Raw genomic sequence first — 21,762 nt, 5'->3', positions numbered from 1 at the left:
CGGCTCCTGTATCGCAGCGCCGAGCTGCAAACTCCTTCTCCGCGGATGAATTCATCCCTCGAGCTCTGTAAGCATAGGGAAGAGGGCTGTGTCCTTAGCAGGGGACATTCAGTGTTTGCTCCTCTTTCAATGAATAATATCTAGCCGTTTTGAAAAGCTTACTTTTTGAGGTTTTTTTTAGCTTCTGAGACATTCTCTCCTGATTAAACTGGGAAGAGTGCTTTTCTACTGGCATAACTAAAGGTAGTACAAGCGATGGCTGTAATTTCACATACTGGTAGAAGTTGTTGGTATAGAGCCCCATACAGCGACTCTCACTTCTGTTTTCCGCTCTGGTCCAAAGCAACTGGGGAAAGCGTTGCCCCGCTGCATTTCTTTTGATCCAATTCCGCATCACGTCTTTCCCCCAAAGCTGCCCGAGGGCTGCGTGCGCTAATCCAAAGGAGCCGGTTGCGATGCCAGAGACCGGCAAGTTTCTTGCATTGCCCCTCAATTTTAGAATGAGTAGATTTACTTAGTTTTTCTAAGGCACCAGGGAAGGAATTTGAACGATAAGCTGGTGGAAAAGCCTGACGCCAGCCTCCAATCTGCAATTGCCTGCCCGTTCTTGGCTCGCACTGCACGCTTCATGCCAGGCGTCTCGTGTCTCTGCTTTAAACTGGTGGCACTGGTCTAACCACTCATGTAACCGCTGCCTTGGGCTCGTGGATGTCTGCACACCTCGATTCGTACAGTCATGCCACATCCGTGCGGATCAGCTTAACACGTGAAATGTGCCCCGCACCAAAATGCGTTTTATTCCATCCCCTTTCTTAAAAGAATAAAAAGCCCCATAATGCTGCTTTTACCCAATATACTCTGATGTTGATGACTGATGATTGCGGCATATTCCTGCTTTTTATCCCAAGCTTTTCCTCTTCCGCTATTAAATGTGACCCTCTTGTTTTCATTTGGTGCCTTTGTGTTCAAAGGGAAACAATGTTTTGTTGATTTTATCAGTCGTTGCTTGTTTTTATTCCTTGTACAGAGCCCGTTCAAAGGGAAGGCAGTGAATACATGGACTGGTTTTTTTTTTTATATATCTACCCTTTCAGATTCAGCTCTCCGCGTGCTCCTGGTGTGAGCGAAGGAGGAGCGCTCCTGCTCCCCGGGTGCAGGCTGCTGTTTTCGTTTAGCAGCAGGATAAGTCCTTGATGGACTCTCGGCGTGGTCGTGGACCAGCACTGATGCCACGCGAGGGGATGGAGCTCCCGGGTTTCTGCCCCGCTGGGCAATTTTCTGAACCAGCTACCCAGTAGTGCAAATTAACAAAATTCAGATTAAGTTCAAAACACATTTTGAAACAAAAACACACCCAACTGCAGGAAGTCTTAATTTGTTATTGATATTTTAACCTATTTTCAACTCTTCTAGATTTGTCTTTTTACGTCGTGAGTCTCAACCTGAGAAACTGGTGATGTTCCTAGTCCTTAGAATAATAATAAAAAAAGGCAGCTAATGTGTTTTAGCGCTAACGTTCCATTTCTGCATTGATACCCTCCAAGCCAGTTTTAACAGTATGTGAAGTTTAAAGGCTTTTTCCTTTCAAAATAGCTTTTTAGTAGGTTTTTCATTTTACTGTGTTATCCTTTCAATAGCCTATAACTCTTCCATCAGGCAAATGCATGTTAAAATGCTTCCTTCGGCACAGAGCAAATACAGAGGGAGTAAAAGGTTTGTAATGCAATGGAAATGGCACTAATTCTTCCGCCCCCCTTTGTACAATAAACACCGGGAGAAGTAACTGCTGAAGGGTAAGTGAGGATAAAAAAAGATGTCGTATGTTTAATTTAGGAGCTTAAGATGTTGATGCATATACTTCCCACCGCTTGGTGCAGGTCGGGGTGATGTGGCAGAACTGGCGAGGGGGTGGATGTGTGCTGGGGGGGGGCATTTACCGCAGGAATAGGAAGAGATCTTGAGATCTGATATTCAGGAGCAGGATTGTTAGTCAGACTGTCTGAAGAAAGAGATAAATCTTCAGTCCAAAGAGATAAATCTTCAATCACTGTTGGCGTAATTTCCTTTATTGATGAGAAAGTACCATTGTCAAGAAGGGGGCGAGAAATGGATGTGTCCTGGGGACAGAGCCTCAAAGGGCTCGGTGTGAACCCCAGGCTCGTAGGTCTGGGGTGCGTTTGCTGACAGTGACCGAAATATCAAGGTGTTGTCCTGGTGAAGGTTTCTGTGCGTTCCCACTGGCCCCAGCTGGAGCAGGCAGGGAAAGAAAATGCTGTGGCCACAAAATCCGTGAGTGCTGGAGTATAACGTCCTAGAGTTAGACAACAAATAGAAAATTAAACCGGTGGAGAATTGCGACATTAGCATAAGGCACAGAAGAACTGGATGCGATTGCTTAGAAAATAGTGTTTCTCCTTATTTCTTTGTGTTGGAAAAGAACTTCATTAAAGATAACAGAGATGGGAAAGGGGAATGCAAATGGGTATTGATTGGAGTTGTGCTGTGGCGATGTTTCAGGCTGGCTTCAAGCTCACGGAGCGTTTACTGCTCGCTCGCGCTGACCAGCGCTCAATTAAAGCTTGAAGGCGCTGCGGTCTCTTGTACTAGGGGAGGGGAGTTACTAGGGCGTACCTATAGTCGGGGAATTCGGGGGGGTACGTCCTATTTTTTAATATTTTGGTGACATCCCAGTTAAAATTGGCTCACTCAGCCTGGCAGCGCATGCATCTGAATCCAGATTTCCCTACGTGCGTTCACTGGAGCAACAGTCTGAAAACATCCTCAGGCCACAGCCAACGCGACTTTGTCCATCCTTTGAGCTGCTGAGCAGGTCACCGTCGCTGGGCAGCAACGCGTTCATTTAAGAGTTATTTGCAGTCTCCGTGAAATGTGTACGTTGGCCTTTTGCAACTGTCCCGCTGGCAGATGTTGGTTTTGTTTTGATCTGCTATAATTTTAAATCAAATGTACTTTGTTCCTGATGGAGTTTTTATGAACCTCATCTGAGAAGCATTGCATAATGCGTATTAAAATAATATTTGGAAGACACATCCTGTTCTTACTAATTTTAAAGGCAGTCCTCTGGTTTGGTGGTTTTTGTGGGTTTTTTTTTTTTTTTTTCCAGTTTGCCTCTAACAACCAGCTAATTTTGAAAGCTTCCCTTTGGGCTCAAAAACCTGGGCGGGTTTTCAAGGAATGAAGCATTTGGCATAAGTTGTGGTGGCGGCCGGCTCCACGAAGCACTGGCTCTTTGCCTGTCCCCCCCTTCACCGTCCCTCCCGAGGTGGGACACAGTCCTGGACCTGCTTGAGAGCGATGTACCCCACACGCCCGCAATGCACGGATCTCCTGTGCATCCCTGTTTGGTGCAAGCAAACTCCCAAGCTCCCCGCGCTCCTGTTTGTGCAGCAAGTTGTAGTTTCTCTGGTGCAGAGTTTTTGGCAGCAGGTCTCCTAGCACGGGGGGTTAGGAGGTAAGATCTCGCCACTAGCTTGGAGAAGGTGTGGGTGAGGCTGGGTCTTTGAAGTTGAAGTTACTCTTTTGTTTTAGAGCAGCTGAAGAAAAATCATTTCAGCTGTGTGTGAGCCAGACGTGGGGGGGCAGGTTTGAGCAGTGCCTTGCTCCATCTGATGAGGCACCGCTTTTTGTGTTCAGAGAGAGGTTTGATTCATGTTTTGGTCAGAAATGGTTGGGTCCTTTCCTGCAGTGGTTGTCTTTTAAAAACAAAACCAAACCAAAACCCCAAATATAAACACACAGACATACAGTTTTCTTTTAAAATGCATCCATGAGGTTGTTCCAGCAGCTTCAAAGAAGCTTGAATTAGAGAATGGCCAAGTCATGGCTGGGGTGTCTGGTGGGGTTTGTGGCTGGAGTCCCGGTCCTGCCCCAGTGCCCTCTCTTGTGCCAGCACAGCCGGTCATTGGAAAATGCTCATTGCTTCCTCCTCGCTGTCTCACTGACCTTCCCTGGAGTCCCTCTGAAGCCTTTTCAGGAGGAAATGTTTTCACAAGTGCAGGGATCCCCATGGATGCGGTATACCAAAATGTTTTTTCTCCCTTTACCTCAAAGGACATCGCTCACCATGTCAGCCGTTGCAGCATACGCCCAGGCCAAACTTCAGGTAAAGCCTTACTTATAAAAGATGCCGAATATCCCGCTGAGTCCTAGGGGTGATCTGCAGGCCACCTGTGATGCTCTTGGAGACCACAGAGGGGTTGTAGACAACAGGTAGGACATCTGTCTGTTACGCTGTACTGGCCAATGCCTCTTCAAACTGATAATCCCCAGAGCTTCACCTTTTCCCTACGTTATTTTTGATTGCAAAGCTGAACCAGCGACGGAGAAGGTGGCTTTGGAAGCAGCAGCCAAGCTGCTGGTGATCCATTGCTGCAGGCTCCTCCTGTGGCTTTTGTCTCCTTAGACCATTTGCGTGCTGCAGTTTTCTCATAGGCTGAAATTAAATGATTCATCAAGCATGAAAAGAGGGGATGTACGCAGATGAGCAAACAACTTAGATGGAGTCAGTAAGAAGGTCCCTCCACCAGTTATGTCCCTTTCTGAAGAATGGCTCAAAACCGATTTATAAAAACATCCTTTCCTCTGTGTCCCAACGCAGGCGTAATACATCCTCGTTCAGTAGTTGCATGATTGTAATTCTCCCCATAACGGACCTGTTTGGCTCAGCCTCCCGCTTCTGTTATATGGTAACGCTCCTACGCTTGTAATCTATGAGGCTCTAAGGCATCTAGTTGGGAAGACATAAATGAAATGTCTTGGGGGGAAAAAAAAAAGTGAAAAGACGCTGTGCAACCTCAACAGTTTCAAGCGGGCAGTTTATGCTGATTTAGATGTGATGCAGGAACGCCGCTAATCCAGTGCTGGGGCTGCCTCTTCAGTTGAGTAAAGTAGCCAGGAGTCAAACATACATTACACTTCACCCAGAAGTAAAAACCCACCCAAATACAAAACACCCGCACTAACACAAACCCCATTACAACTAAATAGCTGTAATGCTTTTTTTTTTTCCCTTTTCTCTCCACTTCTTTCCAGCAAATGGCAACTTTTAGAGAAAAACATCAGCGCTCAGAAATAGACTCATCGAATGAACCCAGTCCCTAATTTTCACACGGCTGTCTGCCTTCGTTTATGCCTAGTACTAAACGACAGAAGTGTCACAAGTTGCACGTATATGCAACTATTGATAGATTTCCTCTGGAAACCTTGAAAATCCTTGAAAATTAATCCTGTTGGGAGGAAGGGGCAGGGGGAGGGACAGTAAAAGACCCCGTAGATTTATTGTCTTAACAGACCAAACGGAGTTGTCCCTGGAGGTGGATCTGCAGGCTCGCTCTCGCTTCCTTTCGAGGGTAAGAGCTTTCCTTTGGTGAAGAAAAGCGGCTGGTTTGAGGATTTTGTTTCTGGCTGCTGAGGAGGTGATGGGTGTAGGGCTCAGAGGGGCGGCTCTGCCGCGGATTCACGTGTTGCGTGTTTGTCCCCTCTGGTTCGCACAGTTAAATGCCGCTGATGGTGGAGCGGAATCCAGCCCGTTCCTCCAAGTCACCACGTGTTTCCAAGTAACGCTGATAGCCACGTGGAGTATGGCAGTTACTGGAAGACCTGGTATTTAATTACTGTATGTTTAGGTTGTACCCAGTGCCAGCCTCCGTCCTTTTCTAGCAGCAAGGGAAACGGGTGGAAGTCTGGTCATTTTACCTCTTCTACATTTTTTGGGCTGTGCTTTTACGTAGCTTGAAAAATGTTTTTTGGGAACGCGACTTCATTTGTAACGTTCAAACGTGCGACGCGCACCTCTTAAAGGAAAGGAAACGCTAGTGGAAGTGCTGACACAGGCATCGCTGTGATGATGCTGAGGTCTCTAATCAATCACATTGAAACCTTGTGCAGTGGCACTTGTACAATTTGGTGCGAGTCAGATGATTTCTTTTTTTACTAAGAGCAGAATTTGAGAATAATGTAATAAGGAAGCTGAATGTATATTAATTATAAAAGCTCGTTATCTATTCTTCTTCCAACCAAAAATAAATAATCAGAATAATGTTCTTTTTTTGAGACAAACACGATGATGAGCTGGCTTTCTGTTTCTGTTCTTTTTCCTCAATGAGCCTTATAAACTGACGCACTGAATGAGAAAATAGGAAACTGAAAACATCTTTCTATCCAATCTGAAATAACATTTGGTTTGTGCATATGTAAGGGGAAAATAGGCATACAATAAACAAATGCAATGATTTTCTGATAAATGGTCTTATTGCAAAGTAATGAGTCAAAAAAAATAGAAAAATGAGAGATTTCTGTGAGACTGTAGAGTATCCCTCAGATGGAAACTTGGCATCTTTTGTTCTTGACCCGTTGCTGATATTGCAGGATGTTCTCTGCTTTGACATGGGCGTGATAAGCGATGGCCGTGCGTGTGCCCCTGCCACTGTGCGGGACGAGCAGCCCTCGGGGGAAGCCTCGGATGGCGTGTCCGGGGGGAAAGGGGAGCGAGCAAAAGGCAACAGGCACGGACAGATTTAAAGCCTAGTAGCGCAGGCAACTGGGACGATCTAGACTGTTCGGCTTGCCTCCAGCAACTCCACCGGTAACCTAATTGGAGAAATCGCCAGGAAAACAGGCAAGTCATCTGTAGTTACAGTATTATTGGATTCTAACCTCCTCGTAGTCTCTGCCAGAAGAACTTCATTGAAGGAATAGCAGAAAGATGCATGACACCATGTTATTGATTTCTCATGTCTTTTATAGTAGCCCATAGAGTGCTAGGGCTTGCTGTGCTGGTCAGAGGATAAAAGGCTCCTGAAAACAAGGAGAGGAGTAAGGCTGGTCCTGAGAGTAAGAGTGAAGGGATGGGGCAGGCAGAAGATTGCTGAGCAAGATTAAAGGCAACAAGACTGATTTTGAGTGGTGACCTATGGGAATTTCATCACCTTCCTTCAGAAGAGCTTGTTATTCTGAAATGGAGTTTTACCAAAGAAGCCAAAGTATTAACGTGATCTGTTCCCTCCAGATCCAATACTGGAAAGTTTCTGCATTCTTCAGACTGTGCAATACTGAGATAATTAAATACACAATCAAGTAAAACACATGTGTGTGTGCCCACACACACGTACACGCTCGCTGCTACCCAGCTCACTGGGTTGCTCACAGCACTGTAAATACGGGTGCCCAAGGAACATTAAATGAACTCCTGATCAATGCAGGCAATATACCGGTCATATACTAATGTCGTGATGTTTCTTGGCTAGCTGGTGGTGGGGACCTGCCTGGCAGCTTGCAGACACAGGATGAGGTGTGGTGCCACCAGGAGCTGTGCAGAACAGCAGTCCGGCAGATCGAAGTAGATATCTACGCTTGCTGCTCAGTGGTAGTGTAATAAAATTGACTTCAATACGTAGTGCCTACGATAGATAACTTTAAACATTTAATAAAGAGCAATTTTATGAATCGTTTTTTTAGTAGCTCTTCCAAGAAGAGGACAAACAAGCAAATTGTGCATAGTAGAGTTCCATGGCAAGGACCTAAATATATATGGTCTCATATATTGGCTGGTATTTCTTTCTCAGGAATTTGCATATATGCTTTCCATAGGATCATAGAATTGGTTTGGTTGGAGAAGACCTTTAAGATCATTAAGTCCAACCATTAACCTAGCACTGCCAAGTCCAACCACTAAACCATGTCCCTAAGCAGCACATCTACGTGTCTGTTAAATAGCCCCAGGGATGCTGACAATGGTGACGGTTGCATAGTTGGGATCTTTTGATTTGTACATCTCTGTTGCCTCTCTTTTCATGTTAGTACCCTCATAAACTTTATACTACTATCCAAAAATAATGTTTAATGAAGCTTTTGATCTCATAATGGTTAAAGGGATTTGAAATGGGGCAAAAATTAGGTTAATTACACTAGGAATAGCCTAGTTACCTGAAATTTTCAAGTGCCTTTTCATGGTGTCAACTCTGATGGGTTTCATAGCCCTGACAGATACGGAAAGTAACACTAAACCCCACTGACTTCAGATGTGAGAATTGATGTAGAAAGTTTTCCTATGACTTTTGAGTACTTCCTTGCTGTTATTTGCAGAATATCTGCACATTGTTACTGAACTTTGGTTGAGCGGCTCCAATTTTTGTATTTGATTTTAAACTATGGACACAGATTAAGCGGTTCCCTCGGTGCTGGTGTCATCAGTGTAACTATCTGTTGCAATACTCCTTTCCCGAGCAGATTTTCTGTTCCTTTTGGTGTTTGTTTTCTTTTTTTAAACTCTGCAAGAGTCCTCCTGAAGTAATGTGGCCATCTGGGAAGGTTTGCTAGTTTTTGTTCTGAGGAGGCTTTCTGTGTTCCCCTGCCTTTTGTTTCATGTAAAGCATCTAAATTAGTAAAAGGGACCGATTTTCTGTCCTTCCCTTCCGAGGCGGATGTGTCCCTCTCCGTCCTGCTCAAAGGTGTGCACGCACATACACACACGCAGTTTTCTCCTGCACCTTGAAAGAAAACAGGTTGCATCCGTAGCAAAATGTACGCTTGAAGCACATCTCATTTTCTGTATTATTCCCCGGGATAAGTCACCGGTTTTGCTTTATAAAAATAAATAAATCACAGCACCAAAGGCTAGTAACGGAGATAACGAATGCAGTGTTGCCGTGCCCTATTCCAGGTGATTTACCATGGCTTTCCTGCCTCTCCACTTTCATAACAGGCGTGCAATGAAAAACCGAGAAACTCATAGAGCGATTATGAAATTCCTGCTTTATGTTTCCTTCCTTATTTTATTGCGGTAGTACCAATGTACGTAGCACACGCATTTGCTAACCGAACGGAAGCCGGGTGCAGTAGTCACGCATCTGAACTGTTGTTCCTTGCAGCCAGGAGTTACTCAGGATGTATATTAAAGCTGTGCTGGGGAAGGAAGGTTTAAGGCGCCGTGCTGCAGCATCCGACTTCGTATCGTCAGCGAAAGCGAAGTTACGGGATGTGTCCAGTCATGTGTAAACACGCGTGTCCCTGTGTGTGCACAGATGTATGTAAATACGTACTTGAACACGCACACCTGTCTGCATATGCGTTGTGTGTGCTGACAATGTATGCTTCTCGGCAGTAAATAGTGCTTACAGGCGTGACGTTTTACACTATAGAAGATTATTTAATGTGGGAAGGGAAAAATTTTGGAAAACTGATGTCAAGATGCTGGAGGAATAGCTCATGATGTGTTACCTCACTGGTTTACCTAATGGAAGTAACAAACTAAGGTTAGAGACGAAATATTTTTATCATGTTATGGAGGGTTTGATTTTATTTTTTATTTTATTACAACATTTGCAAGGTGCAGCATTGCCTTGAAGGACTTGGTGCAGAAACTTCTGGTTTCGGTTATACCGGTCTCCAGCGGCCCCTAATTAAAGTTTCCAGTTTTGGCTCCGATCCTGATGTAACATCTGAACTTTTTCCTTCAGCAATAAAACTGGATGTCCAGCTGCCTGCAGGAGCTCACTGTACTTGAAGGCAAATTGGCTTTTTACATGTAAATGCAGTAATTTACATTTCTGCAGTGTATAAGCAACTTTTTATAAAGGCGTTTGGTTTTTTTTTTGGTTTTGCTGTGTGTGCGATGGGTTTGTCTGGCTGGTCTTAACTGAAGTCAGAGCTTGTCGTGAACCCAACCTTCCCCTGAACTCTTTGGGAGTTTTGCTAAAATGAGGAATAGGGTTGTATGTGGGAGTAAAAAAAAAAATGTCTGTGAGGCTTAGTCTGATCTGTAACATATTTAGTGCTGTGTGAAAGGTAGATGAGGTCTCTGTCTTTAGGAATTAATGAGCAGCCAGAGGATGCATTTCTTCAGCGTGGCAATAACATCTTCATTTTCTCATAAAAGACTTGCTTTGAGATGAAGGCAGCCTGCTAAGCACCTTTACGAAATTCCTGAACTCGGTTGTGTTACTGCCTGCACCAAGCTTTTGTTGGCTTTCCACCAAAATTCCAAATTTCTCAGGGGCAGCCAGAAACCAATTTGAGAAGTGTTTTCATGGGTGTACGCAAATGGGCTGCTTCTCTCCATCCTGCTGGCTTCAATACGACAACTCAGACTCTAGCCATGTTGGGTAAACTTAGTGTTGAAAAGTGGCTTGTTTTGCAAGATGGTAAATTTTTAACCTAAGTAAATGACTTTCTTTGCGACTAATAAATTAAATAAATTATGCCTTTTTCCATGCAGTACAGTGGGGCTCGTAAATACTGTGAGCAGTTAGTTGGTAGTTTCACTTGATTACCCTTCCCATTTCTGTTTTTAATAATCCTTGTAAGAGTGGGGAATTCAGTCACCTTTAATGATGTGACAAGACCCCAGCGATGGCAGGCGCGTTCCGTGCTGCTGAGCTGCCCGCCGGCGTCCTTCCCACTCGGGTGCTGCCCGCGGGATCAACGGGAGCAGGGACCTCGGTGCAATCAAGGAAAGTCCCTTTCCCTGGTGCGTGGTGCTGCTGTGGATTAATGAATTACCTGGGTAAAGCCAGCAGCGCTGTTACAGTCAAATACCTTCTTTCCTCCTGGTTTCCAGTGGCTCCGTTCTGTTTCGCATCCCGTTACTGGGCGGAGGGTCTGTCGGTATGGCTGAGCGTGCTTCTGGGGAGCTTTAGTTCTTCAAAGGATTGTGCAAATAGTAATTGAATTAAAGAGCTGCTATCAACGTGATGGGATTCTGGCAAAGACATCCCGCGTTAACAGCCTGCTTGCAGACACGAGGACTTAGACTAGTAGAAGCACATCGGAATTCCTGAGGACGGGAATGTTTCCTTCCTGGCTGTTTGCGGGGTATCCTTCCTACCCCCTCACCCAGCTCAGGTGTGTGTAAACGGGAGTTCTCTGTCCGGGAACACAGAATAAACCAAACCGTGAGCAAAACGAACGAGGCATAAGTGCAGACAGCCTTTCTGCTGTTTCTCCATAGTAACCAGGGTGGAGGTAAAAAAGACAAAGTATTTTGTCTTTTTTTTTTTTTTTTTTTAATAAGTTGGTGCTTAACCAAATCTTGGCTATATCATTAAAAACTTAAAACTTCCATTGCAATAGGAATAGTGGATTTTTTTTTTTGTAATGCTACGTTATATTAAAAATCAAAATACCAACAAAACTTGAGGCTGCGAAGAGGGTTTTTACTGCTGCTGTTGGGGCAGGGTGCAGCTCTGGGCTGCACGGGTGCGACCCAATGCATTAAATCAGGGCAGCCCACTGTGAACGAGTAGGGAAAAATAACCTTCAATGAGATGCATGGTGCAGTCCTCGGCTGGTGCTAGCTCTGGGAGATCAATTTTTAGCAATCGAGGCAGCACAGGAAGGGCTTTGCTGTCACTGTATCTGAATTACATTTATATAGCTCCTGAATCTTGCTTTTTAAATATCTTTAGCATCAACAGCAATCTCCAAAACACATCTTTTGAGGCACGTGGCAACAGATAAGCCAAGTGCAGGTGCAGGTCCTGCCACCGAGAGGAGGAGGAAGAGGATGCCTCACCAGGGCTTCCTCAAGCCCTGATCCTTCGTGCTGCTCCGATCTCCAGCAGACACCGTAAATGCAGGTGGCCTTGGCAGTGAGGTCTCCTGGCAGTCACAAAATTTGCATTCTTGAGGATGTTTTGCAGAAACTCCGGAACAATTAGTAACGTAAATAAAGAATATTCAGATACTCCTTCCAGGGACTGTACTTTATGCACTGCTCAGAGATGCTTTGACCTTCTAGTTTATTACAAGTCAGGAAAAGTCAATATTTCTTAGCTTGCCAAGTTGAAGGAATTTTAATGAGTTATTGAGTCAAATAGTTAATCCTCCAATAACAGATTTTTTTTCCCTTTCAGATTTACAGTGATAAAAACAAAGGCTTAACAGGGACCGAGAAAAATGGGGTTTTGTAGAAACTTTTGCTTGTCTTTGTGCACACGCTTTAACCCCTTGATCGCTAGCAGATGAACGTAGCTTCAGTACTGAGGCGTTTCATACCGGCATAAGGTGCTGGGCAAGCAGGGACCGTGTCGGCGTTATCGAGGTATTTAGCATGATGAAAAAGGATTGATAGATTGCAGTAGCTGGTGCCGATGCTCCTCAGGTCTCCGTTACATGTGATGATTGGGGGCAGGTCTTTGGATGAGATCTGGTCTGCTCTCCTGGGCTGAATAGTTCTGCTACTTGAAAAACCTTTGAAGGGCAGAGCCTTGGGCGCGTTTCGGAGCCTGCAGTCGCTGCAGGATTGCTCCTGTTGGACGCTGGAGCAGTGCTTCCTCTGAAAGCTAGCGCACACCGAAACCTCGCCGTGAGCCAAACCGACATGTGGTAAATGTAGACAACGGGGATTTGCTTCGAAACTGCCTTGCTGGTCCAGACCGAGTCCCTGGCGTGGGTGCAGCCGGAGGCTGCTGGAAGGCTGCGCAAGGCTGGCGCATTTAGTCCTGCTTTAATTATGCCTTTTGCAGCTTCCCTTTGTAATTCTCAACTTTGTGTACTCCAATTAGCGTAGAATAATCTAATTTCCTCAAACTCTCTTCGTTGAGTATAATGCTAATTGTTGCTCTGAGTAGTGGCTTGTTTGGAAGTACCCTGTCCTGTATGAATTATAATAATGTTCTGTTGTGAGCCTTCAAGCGAGGAAACTTCAGAAGCAGAAAACATTAGAGCACAAGGGCAACTTCCTTAGCCTTTTAATAGTATCAAACAGCAGATAGTCCAGTAATGGTCAGAACATTATATCCAATGAATTCTTAAAAGTTATTTTTCATTATATGTCATTATTTGGAGTGTAGGGACAGATATTGACGGTCACTTTTACAGCAAGAAGCATCTTCCTGTAATCTTCCCTTGACGTCAGTGAAAGTCTTTCTTGGGGGTTGTTTTTTTTTTTTTTTTAAAAAGCTCTCAGCAATTGTCTGTCTGAGCTTTCACTGAAACCCATGTGAATTTTAGCCTTGGGGGTGTTCTGCTTCTGGCTCGCAGGGCGGAAGTTAGACTCTGAACGCGGACACCGGTACAGAACCGAAGTGCCGGCAGTTAGGGCGCTTCGCTGCCGAAAATGAAGCTTCTCGTGGGCTTTGTGGCTGGAGGAGCGTAGCTTTTCAGGAATGCTTTCTGAATGTAACTCACGGCCAAAGTTTGGGCGCTGAAATGCTCTCGCCGGATTTTATTCTCGGGTCTGGTTTTGCAAAGGGCTAAAAGAACAAAACGCTCCGTGTCCTTCTCTTTTCATTAAAGCCCTCTCCTGTTTTTGGTGAGCGAGAGCTGGAGCTCTGGGACCACAGATGGGAAGACGTTCTCCGAACCGCAGCTGTGCTGCTGTTCCAAGGGACGTGCTTTTTCCCTCGGAAACCTTGTCGCTCCTGCAGTTGTTGTGCTGCTACGCCAGACGGGTACGGGTCCTTAGGAAATACTGCTCACACGGACTTTTTCTGCTTTTCCCAGTGCTTTATGGGCAGGATGGCCTGCACGCGTCGTGTGAGAAGAAGTACTGCGGCCGGGGGAGTAAGTGTGTCGTGAACAAGGACACCGATCAGCCCGAGTGCAGGTGCGTAGAAGATTGCAAGTCCAGCTACGTGCCCGTGTGCGGATCTGATGGCAAATTTTATGAAAATCACTGTCAACTGCATCGAGCCTCCTGTCTGCAGAGGAAGAAAATCTACATTATCCACAGCAAGGACTGTTTCTTCAAAGGTAGGGCATCATTAAAAATAAATACTTCTGCAGAACTTTCATCACTCATCTTACCGTAATCCTGATAAATGGCCCAATGGTATATTTTATTTCAAAGAAATAAATTTTTCAAGGATGATTTATTCTAGGACACTGTAGAACATAACACAATGTTTTATGCAGCTAGTAAGCCCCTGAGTGTCATCACCACCCAAAATGTAATCAAACTGGGAACTGGTAAATAATTAACATCGCTGTATGCATTGTGTGCACCGTAGTTGTGCTGCTTGGTACTTTCAGCTGCCAGTGTAATAACTTTTTACAATCCAATTCATTCGGTAAGGCTTTGAACAAGACAAAGACATTAAGAAAAAGTAGATGGTACTACAAAAACTTTGTTGCAGAAATGAGAAACAAAAGCCTACTTAAGCAAATGATACGGGGAAAGGAAAGGAGCTGTTTATGTGAAACAAGAGGAGTGGGAAGGGTACTGCCAGAACAGAGTTTTAAATAATTTTAAAGACAGTTCTGGTTTCCAGTAAGATGCATACATCTTCAGCTGTTCTACTGGTTCAATAGCAAATTTCGTTATCATTATTGCACCAGATCACCAAAGGGATGGAGTCCTCTGTCTTTTCCATTGATAGTGTGTATGCCGTGTACTGTCACAAATCAAGCGAGGCCACAGGAGCGCGTGATAAAATGGCAGGGAGTGGAAGAAGTTGTAAATTATTTTACTTCTAATGAGAGGTCTTATAAAGGCCTCGCTAGAGTGTATCTTGAAAACTCATTGCCACGTATGACTCCATATACCTACAGAAAGATTTGAGTGGGTTGTTGCAAATATATCCGGTGACATTTGCGTGATCAAATATGAAAATAATTCCTTTATCTTCAGCTCACTGGGTGCTTGAGCCCCTGTGGAGCTCGGCTGCGTACAGAGCTATCCAGCACAGGTTCTCGGTCACTAACGTGATGCTCGAAGAGCCTATTTAAGAAACAGGAGCCCATTCGAAGAGTCTTATTAACGTATCCTCATGATACCCTTCGGAGATAGAAAAGCATTACCGTTCTTGTGCCTCGGAGGAGGCCTGGAGACCGAGACCGGCCCAAAATTTCCAGAGCTGTCCGGGCGCTGCTTTGCCCAGCGTTGCAAAGTCCCGTTTGTTTTGGAGGTCTGGCTGTGGGTGGGACGGAGGAGCCGGTCGGAGCGTTGCCTCGGGGCACGCTGCCTGAGCCGGGTTAGCCTGTCACGGGCACGCTCTGGACTTACCGAAGCAGGTGGTTAGGTCTAGGATTGATAGACTTTGCACGAAGTTAATCACGGAAAGGGGTCACCTAAAGGCATATTTGGAGGGACGGCACATGAGCAGGTGAAGGTGAAGAGGGGTTTTTGTTTGTCGCTTCATCTAAAAAGGACGCCTGTGCCCTGCTCCTAGTGCTGGTGTTTCTGCCTCTGGGTGTCGAGTCGGACCAGGGCACGGATGTGGATGGGAACTGCCTCCGTCCCTGAATAAGATGCAGGTGGAACTGCAGCATGAGAAACCTCCCAAAGAAAGGGGAAACCTTAATTTCGGAGGTGCTCAGCAGCCCCCTGACCCTACTTGATGCCGGGGGTTTTCTTCCCCTGACTCCCCAAAAAGTGTCTTCAGTTTTCTCGTTCTTGTACGTCGCCCACCTTTTGACAACGATGCTTCTGGCCTGGGTTTTTATTCATTCCTTATCGCGTATAGTGTTAAAGAAAATGAGTTCTCATTGCAGTAATCAGTGCTTCTGCAATGGCTGTATTATACCTAATGATACAATGTCACGCTTGAATACTTTCCTGAACGCACCATGAAATGATGTCAGAAAGTAGTAGTTTTGTGTCCCAGTTTAAAGTAACCCTTAAACTCTTGCCATGGATCACTACTTAAATCTGCTTTTCAGCAGAATAACAGCTTTATGCAAGGGAAGAAAGAAACAAACTCACTTCTTTTCCTGCATGAATAAATAAAAAAGTACTTCACAGTGCTGTCTGCAGAGATAAAATGTGGGGGAAAAAAAAAGTTTACCTTAAGGGGGGAATAATCCCACAGAGTGGGGCTCCACAGGGATATTTGGCTTCAGCCCTTGTTTCTGCCATGCGGTCCCTGAGTAACGTTCCGCGTGTCTTTTCATTTCTTTGTACTTTAGTCTCCTGTTTGTAAATCAAGAAGGATAGTGTTTTCTTTTAAACAGAAATTTGTAGTAAGGAATTAAGCTGCAGGTTTGTAAGCAACATTATAAATGAAACATAAAGCGTAAGACTTTATGACTGGAGAAGAATGTTAAAGGTGCAGAACATATTGTTTCGGCTGGATATTAGGTGTACGTCTGTCAGTAGGCGCACGCTTTCTATTTGTTTTCTCTCAAGTAGATAGTTTAATTATTTGAGTACAATTAGGCTGATGAGTGGGCTGCTTCATGGTCTTTTGTCCCAGTTGACTTGTTCAATTAAGACTTAAGTCCCTGCACAGAGCTGAGAGACACCGCAGATTGCGTCTGTGTGCTCTCCCAGTTTACCCAGTTATCGGTGCCAAACTGGATGGCCTTAAACTGTGACAGAGATCAAATACTCCGATTCCACGTTGGTGACTGGGCTAGGTCTACCCACGGTAAACTGATAACAAAGCAATCAGCAAAGATCTTGTTTTCTTTTGTGTGTTTTGGGAAAGGATTTTTTTGTCAGATAACACATTCGTCACGTGTGGAGTGCTTTGTAAATACTGGTGCGTAGCAAACGCTCGCGTGCGACTGGAAGCATCACTCGATTTGTGCTACCTCATTAGCGTTAGTATCAGGAAGAGCAGAAGAGAATTTGGCTCTGGGCAAATGACCGGCTTCTCCTTTGCCCACCTTAGAATGAAATGGCTCCTTGAAACCTTGAGAGTCCAAGAAGTCAAAAAAAACTTGTGTGCCTTCAGACATCCAGATTCCCCCATGGTATTGTTAAATTAACGCATGTCTCTTTGAGATCAGTCTGGAAAATCACACAGATCTGCTGGGCGAGGGCAGGCCACACGGAGACGACAGCTCTCTGGTATCAGCAAACGTGGGTCGATTGTGTCAATGCTGTGTTCATGAAAGATTTCGTGGAGAGTGTCAGCCCTTGGTGTGCAGACTTTTGGCTGAGCTGGCCACCATGCCCAAGGCTTGGTCTGGCTGGGCTGGAGAACGGACACGATGTCTAAGGTGGGAGCATGTGGAAATGTGGGTGAAGCAATGAGAGGTCCCAGCAGGGGAGATCTCCCCAGGCTTCGTCCTGCACCCTCTGGTGCAGCACAACTTCCCAGTGCTGCCATGCACAAAAATACAAATGCCATCCCTCTTTCTCAGTTGACCAAGCAAATGATAAATAGGTGGAAAACTTCACTTAGGAGTTTGGAGCCCGAAGGGAAATACTGTAAACCGTAAGTCCTACATCCAGAGGTCTCTGGAGAAATGTCACTCCTACTCATAGCTGTTCAAATTCTCCTTGGTCTGGTTGTTTTCACCAGTATGAAACATAGTTTGGTTTTCCCGTAGGAAAATGTTCTATTTAAGACTTACCTACTATGTGGTGTGGGCTTTTGGTTTTCTGTATTTTCACTGTTTTGTGAGTTTCCATAGTCTTTTGATTTGAGTGTTGGTGATGAGGATAAAATGCTTTTGCTCTTTGCCAAAGAGGAGAAGAAGAAAGAAGTTTGTCTTCCCCCAAAGCACTCCCAATACCCACGAAACCCAGAAAGATATCTCTGCTCGTAATGACAATTGTCCCACAGATGTCCAAAACGAGCAGTTGGCCTGGAAACGTTCCTGTTTGAATAAATGCCTTGGATAATGCAGCTATATCATTTTAGCATGGTGATTTGGACTGTGCTTTTCTTTCCCATAGCAGTAGTCCCCTTTTTTCCACTTCTATTCCTTTTTCTTTCCTTTTGACTTCTTACACCCACTCGGTCTCTTCGCTCATTTTTCTCTTGTTATTTTTGCCCGGCAAAAGCCGTGCGTACGCCACTCAACACAGTTTTTCTTCCCTCCACATCGGAGCAGTGCGCTTCTCTAGTACCGTACATACATTAGAGAAATTCTTTCTGTTTAGATCTATGCTTTTCCATTTTCAGGATTTGGGAGTAATTTTTTCCCTTCTTTCTTTCCCTCCCTGCTCTTTTCTGCGAGATCAGCAATCCTAAAGCTCCCCTGCATCAGCCAAGCCCCTGTTATAGGAAGGCAGCCGCGTTGCTTGCCCGAGCTCATTCCTTATTTTCTCCGGTTCTGACATCCTCCCTTTATCCAGGTATATTGGGGTTTTTATAAAAAGCTCAGCTTTTCTTGCTGGGCTGTACAGCGGCTTTGTACTGCAGCTGGTCAGATGTAGTTTGTGCTCTGGCATGAATTCAATCCAACTCAGTTGACCAGATTCTTGAACTTTCCATTATGTAAATGCACTGTACCTGTACCCATTACTTTATTCATTTTTTTGATTCAATCCAACTTCTATTAAAGCTATAATTTTGAGATCTGACAGAATTTTACGTGGAGAGATGGAGCGCTATAAAGGCACGATCGTATCTGGTATTCCAGTTCTGTTCTCCTTCTTCTTCCCGTCTCTCCCGAAATGTCGGTAGTAATTTTTTTCAATAATCTCATTGCTTAAATTTTTTTTTTCTTTTTAACAAATGCACAACAGTAATTTCCTGCCTCACACAAGGTCAGTTTTTGCCCCGTAATAAATCATATTTTTGTACAGATTTTGTACAGAATTTGGCAAGAAATCCCTATGGAAAAGCACTTGCCTTTCTCCTCCCCATCATACACGTGATCACACCGCTGGGTTTGAGCCTTTCGCTGTTGCTCAGACCAACATTTCATGGCACGAGCCTATATATAGTTTTTCAAAATGTACGTGCCTGCGTGCTGGGGTGTGCGTGCACGTACACGTGCGTGTGCACGTTGAAAGAGCGAGAGTAACTTGTTACCTCGTGCCGTTTATGCGCCTGTAGTATAGCGGACGGAGCCCGGCTCTGCACGATGGAGGGAGAACGAGGAAACAAGGGGAAGAAGCTGAAACGAGAGGTTCAGCCTGGATGCAAGGAGATGGTTTTCCCATGAGGATGGTCAAGTGGTGGGGCAGGCTGTCCAGGTGCCGCCACCATCGCTGGGGCTTTCAAGACCTGGCTGGGAACGGCCCTGAGCAACCCGGTGTGACCCTGCACTAAATGTTGAAATGCTGAGTTCTCTTCCAACCCGTGTCATCCCGTCATCTCACCATTTCATGGCCTTAAGCGGCATCTTTCATTTCCAACTCCTCATCTATCTTTCCTCCAGTTCTCAAAAAGTTTCTTTCTAATTACAGAAAATGATAATCTTCTGCATGTTGACAGAAAAATTTCTATGCTTGAATGTAAATAAATTACAAACTTGGAAAAAACCGCCGAGCAGGCTAATAACTCGTGCGATGTATCGCCGCAGTAATCTCGAGCAGATATGAATTCAGCCTCAGGTGGTGGTGGGTTATTTCCTCTCTACTTTATTTGTCGTCCATGTGTTAGTTCGGTGCTTTGTTACTTCCAGAAGTAATTTGTTCTAGAGAACAACATTTCAAAACATCTCTGAGAAGGTGTTGAATGTTTTGCTCATTTAGTGGTTGCGAATCAGGCAAACCCGCTCCGTCGGCTGATTTGCAGACTGCAAAGAAATCTGCTCCATTTAACACTCTCTATCTTTCCAGCTGGAAAAAATCTGAGTGTGAACTAATGGCGTGTATCCCAGCTGGCAATTAATATTTGCCGATTTAACTTTGCAGCGCTGCTGACAGGCCGCTTTGGTGGCAGCGAGATGGATGCGGAGCTGTTGGGAGGCATGCGATTAATCCCTCTCGGGAGGAATCTGGGGTCTTCGACATGTAGGTCTGGCCTATAATGATCTTTTCAGCGTCCAATGTAAATATATTAGGAGTTTACAATGTTGTGTAGAGAGATAAATGCTATATGTAATGGAGGTGTGCGTTTGCTCTCAGTAGAACTAATACAGATCTTGCTATACTGAATATTCCTCTGAATACCAGGGGGATTCCCTACTGTTCCCATGCCACTTTTTCAGCTTATTCCACTGAGTCTTTTGGGGAGGGATCAATTTTACCTGGCTTTTCAGGCTCTTAAATGTGATTGACAGCTTAATTCCTTATAAACAGACTGCATACATCTCTGGGGTGATTTATGGATGCTCCATTGATTTATCTGAGGTTGCAAACAGTCTGCTCCTACCTTTGGTAATAGGAAGTTTGTAGGAGTATGTCTAAGATTTTTATGAGTATTTTCCATCCATTTTCATTTTAAAAGACCTTTGCTCACACTACTGAAACTCATGGAAGGGAAATGTTGGCCCGCTAAGAGTCAGTTGTTAAACTGTCCTTGATATGATTGGGCTTTCATTGGAAATTAAATGCTGATAACAAGAGAGCGTGTAAAGTTTGTGCATAAGAAAAAGAATGAACATTACCAAAGTTCCCAAAGAAGTCCCACAAGAAGAAATGCAAGAATTAAAAAAAACTAATAATAATTTAAAAAAGCAAACAAACAAAACCCCAGAAAACCAAGTCTCTGAGACCTAATGTGATAGGAAGCCTTTGAGGACCATGGTGGTAACCCTGCAGGTTCAAAGGACAGTGGGACCGGAGAACTGGGATGGACGCTGAATTTGAAATAGTCAACCAAAAAGTGAATTATGTCTGCTGTAACTCCTCACACCGGTGCCGCTACCTGCGTCTGCTTTGCCAGAAACAAATCTCTGTTTCCCTGATGCTCTGCATAGACCGGTGGCAGATTCAGATGCAGTTGGTAAAGCTGAAATGAGGGAAAACGTACCACGGATGAAGCCAGTGGAAAAAGTGGTGTTATCTAAAGTGATCCCTCTCCAGCATTCCCGGTGTTTTTATAGCTCCAATTTGAGGCAATGGCCATTTGGGGAGTGCAGGAGTAACTGTAATGTGGCCTTTTGTTTTTAATAGGACATCGTGTAAAGTTTGTTTTTTACAACAGTCATGACTGGGGCCCCCGTGAACAGTTTTATTCGGTGACTGTTATCTGTTTCATCTTATTTAAGGACCAGTCTATTAATCTTCTCCAGTTTCCAGTCTTGATGTGTATGGCCATAATATCTCCCATAAAACCAAACAGCTTCGTATTACGTATCAACTAGTCAGCAAAGGAATTAAAGGATATTTCAGCAGCAGTATTAACATCTTTAAAAAAAAGAAAAAAAAAATCAGAATTCTCCTTTCTAATTTCTGTCCCCCTTATAATTTAGGGTGTACTGGTTGAACTGCAGTGACCGAAGCACACAGTTAATGAATTATGCAGCCTGTCCACCTTGCTGGAGGACCATGCCAGCATCAAGCACTGTTTGGGAATCCCTGCTCTGCATGAACGTAAGGGAGGGTATGATAGGTGATTATGAAAGGGGTTTAAGGAACTGTTTGCACATTAAAAATAAAAAAGCTTAGCTTAAAACTCCATGGCGTGGAGGAAGACAACGGTAGCATGAGATGGTCTCAGTTTAAAGCGCCCGGCGTTGCAGGTTGATAGTGTTGAGGGCAGAGAAATGAGATGAAACTCGTTATTTTTTTAGCGTGGCATCTGCTCACCCGGCTCAAAGCCTGGCACTGGCGAATCTTCGCTGCAGCCATTTCGGGACAGCTGAGGGGTGATAATGATATGTCTTTTGATGCGCAGCCTTAGCAGCTGTGAGGATGAATGAAAGCGGAGGAAGAGGATGGAGAATCAAAGTAAAGGATGCGGGAAGAGACCCAGGGATGTGGCTTGCGTTTACTGGTTGGAGTTCCTATGCAAACTTAGGCATGTCAGGGGACGTTTGTCTTTCAGTTTTTACCTATTTTTTTTGTTCTTTGCATCCGACACATGCTCGTCATGATTTGATGGCAGTCTGGACTCACTGTGTCCACCTCGCTTTTCTTCTCTGCCAGTCAGGTTAATATTTATTGTACATGCATTTGGGAGCTTAAACGGTACTTAAATATTGAAAAGCCCTATGTAGGAAACCTTAAAGAAAACT

General features: G+C 44.6%; 1 protein-coding gene across 2 annotated transcripts in view; it reads left to right on the top strand.

The window, feature by feature from the left end:
* Positions 1–21,762, top strand: part of FSTL4 (follistatin like 4) — a 231,798-nt gene that overhangs the window by 60,273 nt on the left and 149,763 nt on the right. For both annotated transcript variants that reach the window (XM_054842215.1, XM_054842214.1), the window contains exon 4: positions 13,462–13,710. In XM_054842215.1, coding sequence (XP_054698190.1) covers positions 13,462–13,710 — 249 coding nt within the window. The remainder of the gene's footprint in view (positions 1–13,461; positions 13,711–21,762) is intronic.

Source organism: Grus americana, chromosome 14, assembly GCF_028858705.1.
Source record: "Grus americana isolate bGruAme1 chromosome 14, bGruAme1.mat, whole genome shotgun sequence".
NCBI classification, from domain to species: Eukaryota; Metazoa; Chordata; class Aves; order Gruiformes; family Gruidae; genus Grus; species Grus americana.
Note: the sequence above shows the minus strand (reverse complement) of the source record. Positions and strands in the feature narration are given on the sequence as shown.